Source organism: Lissotriton vulgaris, chromosome 9 (assembly GCF_964263255.1).
Source record: "Lissotriton vulgaris chromosome 9, aLisVul1.2, whole genome shotgun sequence".
In the NCBI taxonomy this organism is placed as follows: Eukaryota; Metazoa; Chordata; class Amphibia; order Caudata; family Salamandridae; genus Lissotriton; species Lissotriton vulgaris.
In genome coordinates this window covers 68,003,563-68,015,774 of record NC_141697.1, presented here as the reverse complement: position 1 = coordinate 68,015,774, position 12,212 = coordinate 68,003,563, and the positions used below count along the sequence as shown (strand labels likewise).

At 52.9% G+C, this 12,212-nt stretch overlaps 1 protein-coding gene across 1 annotated transcript in view; it reads left to right on the top strand.

Annotated features, from left to right (window-relative positions):
• Positions 1-3,111: 3,111 nt before the first annotated feature.
• PLEKHD1 (pleckstrin homology and coiled-coil domain containing D1) overlaps positions 3,112-12,212 on the top strand; it is a 245,475-nt gene continuing 236,374 nt past the window's right edge. The window contains exon 1 of the mRNA XM_086936571.1: positions 3,112-3,301. Coding sequence (XP_086792697.1) covers positions 3,159-3,301 — 143 coding nt within the window. The 5' untranslated portion in view covers positions 3,112-3,158. The remainder of the gene's footprint in view (positions 3,302-12,212) is intronic.

Here is a 12,212-nt window from a genome sequence, read left to right as displayed (position 1 = left end):
CTCAGTGGACAGGCTGTTATCAGTCCAGGATACTCAGTAGAAGGCTGTTATCAGTCCAGGATATTAAGTGGACAGGCTGTTATCAGTCCAGGATATTAAGTGGACAGGCTGTTATCAGTCCAGGATATTAAGTGGACAGGCTGTTATCAGTCCAGAAAATTAAGTGGACAGGCTGTTATCAGTTAAGTATGCTCAACAATGCTCAGTGGACAGGCTGTTATCAGCCCAGGATACTCAGTGGACAGGCTGTTATCAGCCCAGGATACTCAGTGGACAGGCTGTTATCAGCCCAGGATAGTAAGTGGACAGGCTGTTATCAGTCCATGATGCGCAGTGGACACACTGTTATCAGTCCAGGATATTAAGTGGACAGGCTGTTATCAGTCCAGTATGCTCAGTGGACATGCTGTTATCAGCCCAGGATACTCAGTGGACAGGCTGTTATCAGCTCAGGATACTCAGTGGACAGGCTGTTATCAGCCCAGGATACTCAGTGGACAGGCTGTTATCAGCCCAGGATACTCAGTGGACAGGCTGTTATCAGCCCAGGATACTCAGTGGACAGGCTGTTATCAGCCCATGATACTCAGTGGACAGGCTGTTATCAGCCTAGGATACTCAGTGGACAGGCTGTTCTCAGCCCAGGATACTCAGTGGACAGGCTGTTCTCAGCCCAGGATGCTCAGTGGACACGCTGTTATCAGCCCAGGATGCTCAGTGGACAGGCTGTTATCAGCCCAGGATACTCAGTGGACAGGCTGTTATCAGCCCAGGATACTCAGTAGACAGGCTGTTATCAGTCCAGGATGCTCAGTGGACACACTGTTATCAGTCCAGGATGCTCAGTGGACAGGCTGTTATCAGCCCAGGATACTCAGTGGACAGGCTGTTATCAGCCCAGGATACTCAGTGGACAGGCTGTTATCAGCCCAGGATACACAGTGGACAGGCTGTTCTCAGCCCAGGATACTCAGTGGACAGGCTGTTATCAGCCCATGATACTCAGTGGACAGGCTGTTATCAGCCTAGGATACTCAGTGGACAGGCTGTTATCAGCCCATGATACTCAGTGGACAGGCGGTTATCAGCCCATGATACTCAGTGGACAGGCTGTTCTCAGCCCAGGATACTCAGTGGACAGGCTGTTATCATGCCAGTATGCTCAGTGGACAGGCTGTTATCAGCCTAGGATACTCAGTGGACAGGCTGTTATCAGCCCAGGATACTCAGTGGACAGGCTGTTATCAGTCCTTCATATTAAGTGGACAGGCTGTTATCAGTCCAGTATGCTCAGCGATGCTCACTGGACAGGCTGTTATCAGTCCAGGATATTAAGTGGAGAGGCTGTTATCAGTCCAGGATATTAAGTGGACAGGCTGTCAATAGTCCAGGATGCTCAGCGATGCTCAGTGGACAGGCTGTTACCAGTCCAGGATACTCAGTGGACAGGCTGTTATCAGCCCAGGATACTCAGTGGACAGGCTGTTATCAGCCCAGGATAGTAAGTGGACAGGCTGTTATCAGTCCAGTATGCTCAGTGGACATGCTGTTATCAGCCCAGGATACTCAGTGGACAGGCTGTTATCAGCCCAGGATACTCAGTGGACAGGCTGTTATCAGCCCAGGATACTCAATGGACAGGCTGTTATCAGCCCAGGATACTCAGTGGACAGGCTGTTATCAGCCCAGGATAGTAAGTGGACAGGCTGTTATCAGTCCATGATGCGCAGTGGACACACTGTTATCAGTCCAGGATATTAAGTGGACAGGCTGTTATCAGTCCAGTATGCTCAGTGGACATGCTGTTATCAGCCCAGGATACTCAGTGGACAAGCTGTTATCAGCCCAGGATACTCAGTGGACAGGCTGTTATCAGCCCAGGATACTCAGTGGACAGGCTGTTATCAGCCCAGGATACTCAGTGGACAGGCTGTTCTCAGCCCAGGATACTCAGTGGACAGGCTGTTATCAGCCCATGATACTCAGTGGACAGTCTGTTATCAGCCTAGGATACTCAGCGGACAGGCTGTTCTCAGCCCAGGATGCTCAGTGGACAGGCTGTTCTCAGCCCAGGATGCTCAGTGGACAGGCTGTTATCAGCCCAGGATACTCAGTGGACAGGCTGTTATCAGCCCAGGATGCTCAGTGGACAGGCTGTTATCAGTCCAGGATGCTCAGTGGACAGGCTGTTATCAGCCCAGGATACTCAGTGGACAGGCTGTTATCAGCCCAGGATACTCAGTGGACAGGCTGTTATCAGCCCAGGATACTCAGTGGACAGGCTGGTCTCAGCCCAGGATACTCAGTGGACAGGCTGTTATCAGCCCATGATACTCAGTGGACAGGCTGTTATCAGCCTAGGATACTCAGTGGACAGGCTGTTATCAGCCCATGATACTCAGTGGACAGGCTGTTATCAGCCCATGATACTCAGTGGACAGGCTGTTCTCAGCCCAGGATACTCAGTGGACAGGCTGTTTTCAGCCCAGGATACTCAGTGGACAGGCTGTTATCATGCCAGTATGCTCAGTGGACAGGCTGTTATCAGCCCAGGATACTCAGTGGACAGGCTGTTATCAGTCCTTCATATTAAGTGGACAGGCTGTTATCAGTCCAGTATGCTCAGCGATGCTCACTGGACAGGCTGTTATCAGTCCAGGATATTAAGTGGAGAGGCTGTTATCAGTCCAGGATATTAAGTGGACAGGCTGTCGTCAGTCCAGGATATTAAGTGGACAGGCTGTTATCAGTCTATGATGCTCAGTGGACAGGCTGTCATCAGTCAAGGATACTCAGTGGACAGGCTGTTATCAGTCCAGTTTGCTCAGTGGACAGGCTGTCATCAGATATCAAGTGGACAGGCTGTCAATAGTCCAGGATGCTCAGCGATGCTCAGTGGACAGGCTGTTATCAGTCCGGGATGCTCAGTGATGCTTAGTGGACAGGCTGTTATCAGCCCAGGACGCTCCGCGGACACGCCCCGTTGCCAGGGGGCCGGAGGCAGGTAATTGACTCAGCAGCCCAGATATTGATTGGAAGCCTCCCTGCCTCTGCCGCCCGCACTCCCCGCTCCCTCCGCCCCAGGCTGGCCCCGTTATTCCGCCCCGCCGAGCCCCGTCCCTCCGCTCCGCCCCGCCGGAGCCTCCGCAGACGGAGAGATGTTCTCGTCCAAGTCGGTGTCCCCGTCGCCCTCCCTGGACCAGGGGGACTCGGACGCCCTGGACATCCGGACCAAGGTGCAGCTCTTCGGCGTGCTCTGGAAGAAGCCCTTCGGCCGTCAGACGGGCAAGTGGTCCCGGAGGTGAGGAGCGCCGGGGCGGGGGGCTGGGGGTCGCGGAGCCGGGACGCCGCTCGTCCTTATAGGATGATGTAAAGGAAACCTATAGGATGCAAATCTTATGCTACTTTCTGTACCCTGCCCTTATAGGAGAGTCTGAAGTGTTTCCCCTAAAAAATGTCAACATTATGTCATGTCCTGTACCTGGAAGGCGAGTACCTTCCCCTATAGATGGTGTAGGATGCCAATTCTATGTCATGTCCTGTACCTGGAAGGCGAGCACCTTCCCCTATAGATAGTGTAGGAGCCAACTCTATGTCATGTCCTGTACCTGGAAGGCGAGCACCTTCCCCTATAGATGGTGTAGGAGCCAATTCTATGTCATGTCCTGTACTTGAAAGGCGAGTACCTTCCCCTATAGATGGTGTAGGATGCCAATTCTATGTCATGTCCTGTACCTGGAAGGCGAGCACCTTCCCCTATAGATGGTGTAGGAGCCAATTCGATGTCATGTCCTGTACTTGAAAGGTGAGTATATCCCCGTATAGATGGTGTAAAGAATCCTATGCCATGTGCTGTATCCTGCCCTTATAGGAGGGTTTAAAAGAACCATATAGAATATCGTTATGTCCTGTATCTTGCCTTTATAGGAGAGTGTAAATGAAACCTATAGAATATCAGTCATGTGCCATGTCCTGTATCCTGCATTTACAGGACGTTTTGAAGGACCCCCTATAGAATATCAACCCTATTTAATGTCTTGTACCTGGAAGACGAGTACCTTCCCCTATGGATGGTGTAAAGGACGCCCTATAGGATGCGAATCCTATGGTATGTCTTGCAGAGTGGCAGGGGGCGCCTGCAATGATAAGAGTTTGTAATGGACCCCTATAGAATGCCAGTCTTATGCTATGTTCTGTCTTTGGAAGGCGGACACCTGCTCTTACAGGAGAGTCTGGGGGGGACCTAATAAAATACGAGGAAATGTTCTGAAAGAACCCTTATAGAATGTTAATCCTATACCTTGCCCTGTACTCTTAAAGCTGACCCCCTGCCCTTATAGGAATGTCTGAATGAACCCTTAGGGAATGGTAATGCCTCGGCGCGTGCCCTGAAAGGCGGGCATTTGCCCTATAGAAGTGACTGGGGTGAAGGAACCCCTTTAGAATGCTAATCCTATATCAATCCTGTAGCTCTGAAGGTACAGTCTGTTCACATATACGTTTAGTATGCTGTCCCTTATAGAATGCCGGTGCTGTGTTCTGTACCTCGGGAGGCGGGTATTTGCTCTCATAAAAGGGTGCAGAGGAACCTTATACAATCTCACCCATCTGTAATGTCCTGTAACCTAGAAAGAGGGATTGTGCCCTCACTAAATTTTTCTACGAGACCTCCTCGGGCTGCCACTGTTATGTCTGTACCTTGGGCAGGAGGGCCACTCCACGGAAGTATATATTAACCCCGTTATGACCTGTTGCTTGGAAGGAGGGAACTGACCATATTTGATAAAGCTATAGGGTATCACTGTTATATAAGGCTGTTTAGAGGTCAGTGTTTGGTCTGGCTGGAGGGGTTAATTCACAAGAACCTATAGGAAGGGAAAGTAGCTATTTGACAGAAATGCTCTCAGCTTTCCTCTTAAGTTTTCTAGGGAGCGCATACATTAAGCCAGTGTCATGGTATATTGACTAGCTTGAACGGCCAGGCTCTTCCGGTGATGTAGGGTGCGTGTCAGTGGAATGTTAGGGGGCGGGTGTGCCAGGAGGTGCTAAAACCTACATAGGCTGCGGGGGCTGTCTCGCTTGGGGGTTGAAGAGGTACGTTTGATAATCCGCTCCCCGCACACCCCGCCCCCACCCTTACCCCCAACATAGGATGCTGAAGTTACGCACAGTAGCGCAGAAGATTGGAAGGCGCCGACCTGCCTTTATAGAACTGTCCAGAGGCTTCAATAAGTCGTCGATGCACCCCATGTGCCTAAACTCACACAGCGCGGTCGAGTGAGGAAGCCAGGATTATATTCCAGGTCTCCTCCTTCCTAATCCTTACCCTCTAACTCAGCCACCAGAGACCCGCGCTATCAGCCACAAAGCGCCGTGCAGACATCATCCTCAAACGACCAATGAGACATGTTCATTTAGCTGGAACTAATTGGCGCTAAAAACAGTTCTCCGAAAGGTCTCCAATGACCATTAGGATGCGGTTCATTAATTTTTATGGCAGATACAAAAAACTGAAGAGCCTGATTTAGTGGAAGGCGGTGAAAAAACTCACCGATGCCTTAAATCTGCCAGCAGAGGAATTCCCTCTGATCTAGAGTTCTATCAACTGGCAGAAAATCCACCTAAATCCCCTGAGCCATGCGCTATGCTATCTCTGTTACTGAAGAGGCTAAACCGCCAAATCCGGTGGCGGTAAATCCGCCGTGTTCGTAACTGGACATCCGACAAGATTAGTGCGGAATAATCCTTCAAATATCTCTCCCTTGATGACACGGGAGAAACAGCAAAGAAAGACTCTGAACGCAACCCCTCTGCTGCCTACAAGCCCCTCCCTTCCCCACAGCAGGTGCAGGGAACAGAGGCCTAGCTCCCCTTGGTGCAGCCGGTGCAGTGGCACCGGGGCCCAGAGGCCTGAGGGACCCATTGAACCCTGGATTTCACAGTTCAAACAGCGGCCAGGGAGGTTGGGGATGCTGACAGCGGCGTGCCTCTCTTTAGTTTAGAGGTGCATTCTCAGCATTTTAAAATGCCTGTGGTGAGACAGGGCCCTGTCGTAAAACCCACCAGCACAGTTGCCCATTGGCCGTAAATCTACTGGAAAATTGGCCACTTCGGCTGAAATCTGGCCGGTAGTTTCCATGCATGAGCCACAATTGCAGAGATGTCTAAATGCGGAGGGGCAGACTTAAAAGCCCCTTGCGCCACTTTTGCGTCATTTTCCCCATGTTAAAAATGACGCAAAAGTGTCGCAAAGGGCTTATAAATCTGCCCGCAGAGTTTACCGCGCATGCGGATGTGCAAAATGCGCCAGTCGGACTCTCACTTGGGCCCTCAGCAGCAATATATGGTCATAATATATATAGTAAGTTGTAGTCCTGGCTGCCTTGGAACTTCGTCTGAGATTTACCTGAGGAGCCAGATGTTCTGTTTCTGTTTTTTATTCACTGAAATAGAGATGGAAAACTCGTTTCCCAATGTTTATTTAGAAAAACTGAAAAAGAAAATGCAAAAAGTATGTCCTCTTTTGAGGCACCTTAATCCTGTCGCTCACGAATGTCAGGGTAATACTGAAAAGGGGTGAAGGTGGTGCAGGTTTCCTAATAGCTTCAGATGTTTTCAGGTATCACAGAGTCAGGGCCTGACTTACAGTTTGGAGGGCGGGCACTATGCTGCAAACAGGGCAGCGCCCCCTGTAGGCCAAACTCTTTGTCCGTCCACCTCATTTTGAAATGGGTTGGACCAGGGCCGGTCCTAGAACTTCTGGGGCCCTGGGCGAAAAGGAAGTTGTGAGGCCCCTCTAATTTGCATGTAAAATCCAGTTTCGACCAGCATGACTCACGGGTGGGAGGTCTCGCAGGGGTTCGCACAAAGGGGGGGGAGGGTAGTTTAAAAATAAAATAAATTTACCTTCCCAGGTCTCGCGTCATCTCTGCTCCTGACCTGCTCTCCTTCTTTCTTGCCTCTAGCACGAACAGGAAGCAGGCAGCCTCCCTCCCCTAAGCCAATCACAACGCTGCAATGTCAGCCGACCAGCCAGGCGCCTATGGGGAGGCCATTTTCTCCATGTAGGGTGCATTGGTGCCTACATGGAGAAAGGCCAGAGTGTGCATGACTGGTTTGGTCAGCCCTGGAGGGCAGACCAAACACTCAGGGCCCTTAGCAGTGGGCAAGGCACTCCTCCCCTGCCCTAAAGCAGTCCCGCCCGCCCCCAAACACTTCTGCTTTCTAGCAATGCACGTAGCAAAAACATAAAATGGTAGTTTTTGCATTTTGTGTTTCTGCTTCTCGCACTGCAAGAAAGCAGTGGGGCAACGCTCCTCTTCCCTGGTGGAGGAGCTTTTTTTTTTTTTGTATGTTCTTATATAGCGCTCAACTACCCGGAGGCATCTCGGCGCTTGCCTTGGGAACCCGTCCTGGCTTTTCCCTGTGAGATAGCCCCTAACGGGCATCCCCAAGGTGAAAGCCAGGCATCCCGCCGCGGGGGGCCGTTGTGGAGATTAAGCAAGCTTAATGCCCAGAGTTGCAGAGTGTGAACCCATGATTTGAGCAGGCACCGAAGCGAGAATTATCGAGTCCGTGGACATTTGAGCTCAAGACCCTGCTGCGTCAGGAATTGAACGCTGGTCCGGGTCTGACCTCTGCTTCAGGGTCTGCCTGCTCTTACCAGTGAGCCACACTTCTCCACTTTGAAAGCTTGAAAGCTTTGAAAGTTACATCGCAGGACTATTGATCTTATTTGGCATCACTGAAGAGACCTAACGTGGATATCAGTAACATAGACAAAAAGATAAATATACAAATGAAATAAGTCCATATATTTGAAATCTGTATTAAATGGATTACATTTGTCACATTGGATGGAAAAGCTAGGTGCAGGTCTCACAAAGATGTAAATTATTTACTCCTCGTTAACTGATTGTTTCGAGATGAGTGCAAGATACACTTTCCAGTTCTGACTCAAAAAGGGAGGAGATCCTGTTGAGGTAATGAGGGGCGGTATCATTCAAAATATAAAAAGACACAAGAGAAAACCTCTCGCACCATGGATATAATTGTAATTTTCAAAAGGCCCCCTTATCTTTCTGTGCCATTATTGTGCTACCTTAGGATGACATTAATACTTCGCAATTTGTATTCAATCAATCAATCAATCAAGACATTTGTATAGCGCGCTACTCACCCGGAAGGGTCTCAAGGCGCTTGGGAAAGGGGTCCGCTACTGCTCAAACAGCCATGTTTTGAGTTGTCTCCTGAAGGCGAGGTGGTCCTGGGTCAGCCGAAGGTGGATGGGGAGGGAGTTCCATGTCTTGGCCGCCAGGTAGGAGAAGGATCTGCCTCCGGCGGTGGCTCTTAGGATGCGTGGTACGGCGGCGAGGGCGAGGCTGGCAGACCGTAGCTGGCGGGTGGGCGTGTGGAAGGCCAGGCGGTCGTTGAGGTACTTGGGGCCCAGGTCGTGGAGAGACTTGTGTGCGTGGGTGAGGAGCCTGAACGTGATCCTCTTGTTGACGGGGAGCCAGTGCAGGTCCCTCAGGTGGCCGGAGATGTGGTTGCGTCGGGGGATGTCCAGGATGAGTCGGGCGGAGGCGTTCTGGATGTTTGGAGTCTTTTCTGTAGTTTGGCTGTGGTTCCGGCGTAGAGGGTGTTTCCGTAGTCCAGTCGGCTGGTGACGAGGGCCTGGGTGACCGTCTTCCTGGTTTCAGTCGGGATCCATCGGAAGATCTTGCGGAGCATGCGCAGGGTGTGAAAGGAAGAAGAGGAGACGGCGTTGACTTGTCTGGTCATCGAGAGGGAGGAGTCCAGGATGAAGCCCACGTTGCGTGCGTGGTCTGTGGGCTTGGGGGTGGTGCCCAGGGCTGGGGGCCACCAGGAGTCGTCCCAGGCGGAGGGTGATGGTCCCAGGATGAGGACTTCCGTCTTGTCTGAGTTCAGTTTCAGGCGGCTGTTCTTCATCCACTCGGCGACATCTTTCATCCCTTCGTGGAGGCTGGTTCTGGCGGTGTCGGGGTCTCTGGTGAGGGAGAGGATCAGCTGGGTGTCGTCGGCGTAGGAGATGATATTGAGGTTGTGTTGGCGTGCGATGGTGACGAGAGGTCTCATGTAGACGTTGAAGAGGGTGGGGCTGAGTGATTTTTCTTGCGGGACGCCGCAGAAGACTTCGGTGGCCTCGGATCGAAACGGGGGGAGGCGGACTCTCTGTGTTCTTCCGGCGAGGAACGAGATGATCCACTTCAGTGCCTTCTCTTGGATGCCGGTGTTGCTGAGGCGTTGGACTAGGGTGCGGTGGCAGACAGTGTCGAACGCTGCGGAGAGGTCCAGGAGGATGAGTGCCGCTGTTTCCCCGTTGTCGAGAAGGGCTCGGATGTCGTCGGTGGCTGCGATGAGTGCGGTCTCAGTGCTGTGATTGGCTCTGAAACCGGACTGCGAGGGGTCGAGGGATCCATTCGTCTCGAGGAAGGCGGCAAGTTGTCTGTTGGCGATTTTCTCGATGACTTTGGCAGGAAAAGGGAGGAGCGAGATGGGGCAGAAGTTTTTGAGGTCGGTGGGGTCCGCTGTAGGTTTCTTCAGTAGGGCGTTGAGCTCGGCGTGCTTCCAGCTCTCCGGGAAGGTGGCGGTGTCGAAGGAGGTGTTGATGACGTCTCGGAGTTGGGGTGCGATGGTGGAGTCGGCCTTGTTGAAGATGTGGTGGGGGCAGGGGTCAGTCGGAGATCCGGAGTGGATGGTGTTCATTGCGCGGGCTGTGTCTTCGGTGGTCACCGTGGTCCAGGTGCGGAGGGTGGTGGTGGGGTGCGTTGGTTCGCCGGTTGGGTGCGTGGATGGTGCGCCGAAGCTGTTGTGGATGTCGGCGATCTTGCGGTGGAAGAATGAGGTGAGGGAGTCGCAGAGATCTTGTGAAGGGGTGATGTCGTTGTTGCCGGTGCTGGGGTTGGAGAACTCCTTGACGATGCTGAAGAGTTCCTTGCTGTCGTGGGCGTTGTTGTCCAGTCGATCCTTAAGTGATTTCTTCTTGGTGGTGCGGATGAGCTGGTGGTGCTTGCGGGTTGCGTGTTTGAGGGCGGTCATGTTGTCAGTGGTCCGGTGGATGAGCCAGGCTTTTTCGAGGGTGCGGCAGGTCTTCTTGGAGTCTTTGAGTTCGACGGTGAACCAGGGGGCATTCTTGCTTCTGGGTTTGCTGGGAGGGTTCATCAGTGGTGCGAGGTCGTCGGCGCAGGCGGTCAGCCACTGTGTGAAGTTGCGGGTTGCTTCGTTAGGGTCCGGTGTGCTGGCAGGTGGGTTCTGGCGGAGGGAGGTGGTGAGCTGGTCGGCGGTGATCTTGCTCCAGCTTCTGTGTGGTAACTGTTGCGGGTGGTGGTGGGTGGTGGTTTTTCTGAAGCTGAAGTGGACGCAGCTGTGGTCGGTCCAGTGAAGCCCGGTGGAGTGGCTGAAGGCGATGTGCTTGCTGGATGAGAAGACAGGATCAAGCGTGTGGCCGGCGTAGTGGGTGGGGGTGTTGACCAGTTGCTTGAGTCCGAGGTTGGCGAGGTTGTCCAGCAGGGTGACGGTGTTGCGGTCCTTGTTGTCCTCCAGGTGGAAGTTGAGGTCCCCTAGGAGGATGTAGTCGGGGGAGGGAAGGGCGTGTGGGCTGATGAAGTCCGTGATGTCTTCGCTGAATTGTGCGCGTGGTCCTGGGGGTCTGTAGATGAGGGTGCCTCTGAGGGTCGTCTTTGGGTCGGTGTGAATCTGGAAGTGGAGGTGTTCGGCGGCGGCGAAGGTGTCGTCGGCGTCGGTCGTGATGCGGATGGTGTTCTTGTGGACAATGGCGATGCCTCCTCCGGTCTGGTTGACGCGGTCCCTCCTGATGATCTTGTATCCATCCAGGACAGCGATGGCGATATCGGGGGCTGAGGAGGCGTTCATCCATGTTTCAGTGAGGAAGGCGATGTCTAGTGAGGTTGTGTCGAGGAGGTTCCAGAGTTCCACTGCGTGTCTGTGGATGGAGCAGGTGTTGAGCAGGATGCACTTGAGGTCGTTGCTGGAGTTTGGCTTGGCGGGCGCGGTGCATGTTCGGAGGCAGGTGAACTTGCAGGTTGTGCAGGTGAAGGGTCCGTGGAAGCGTTTCGGGGCGGCCCGGCAGCAGGTGGCTTTCGGCCGGTATTGAGTGCGTTGAGGGCCGCGGCGTCGTAGGTTTGTCGGGTCATCTTGCGTCGGTGGGGACCAGGGGTCCTGGCACTGGGCGCGGTCCAGGCATGAACGGGCGCAGACGGGCTTACCTTTGGCGCGCCTTCGGCGCACAATCGGCGCGCCCGCTGCGTGTGACCACTGCGCGTACGCACGGTCGCCATTTATGGCTAAGTGGGAGGGAGGAGCAGCTGGGAGCGGGGAGGGCACAGACGAAAAAGGGGGCGTGGACGGCGGCGGGAAGCGGGGAGCGGGGCGGGCAGGGGGACTGAAGTGACAAAAGAATAGGCTGAGTCTACTACGTGCACAGGGGACAACAGCAGTAACAACAAGAAGGCAATGAACAGAAATACGATAATTAATGAAACACACGCAAACACGGCAGTGACAACAGGAAATGGCAATGAACAGAAGTGAGAAAAGTAATTAAATACACGCAGACACGGCGGAGGGGTGGGGATCAGCGAGGCAGGCAGCTAGGGCGGAGAGGCAGGCACAACGAGGCTGCGAGCAGCAGCGAGGCAGGGGGCACACACACACACAGATGGTGGCCGTGCGGCGCGGGGGTGTCCTGAGAACATAAATCGTCTCACCAGTATCCCACACGCACATGCTAAGAGATGTAGGACAATCTTTTTTGTGTGTAGGCTCTTTACTCACCTGAATTATGTTAAGTTTAAAACACAACATATATAGTAAAAAAACATAAGGCCCAAGGGAGAGAATGGCATTTGGACATCGTAGAACAGGATCGTGGCTGCAAGGTGTAGGAGAGCAGGTCAGCCGTCGTGCAAACAAGGCAAATTGTGACTCCCACTACCCTCTGGTCACTGACCGAGCAGTAAAATACAGCCATAATTTGGGTGCATTGGACAAATAACTCCACAAGAACACGGTCTCATTGCACTTTCTGCACTATTGATAGCTATGCCCTTCAGATGTTGCCTCTTGCCCTAAGCATGGAATTCATGAATCTGTGCTGCCTCTCAGCATTGGACGATGACAGTGAGGCCTAGGGGAGGGTGGGCCTTGCGTGAACTGCACAGCAGTTCAGGTTC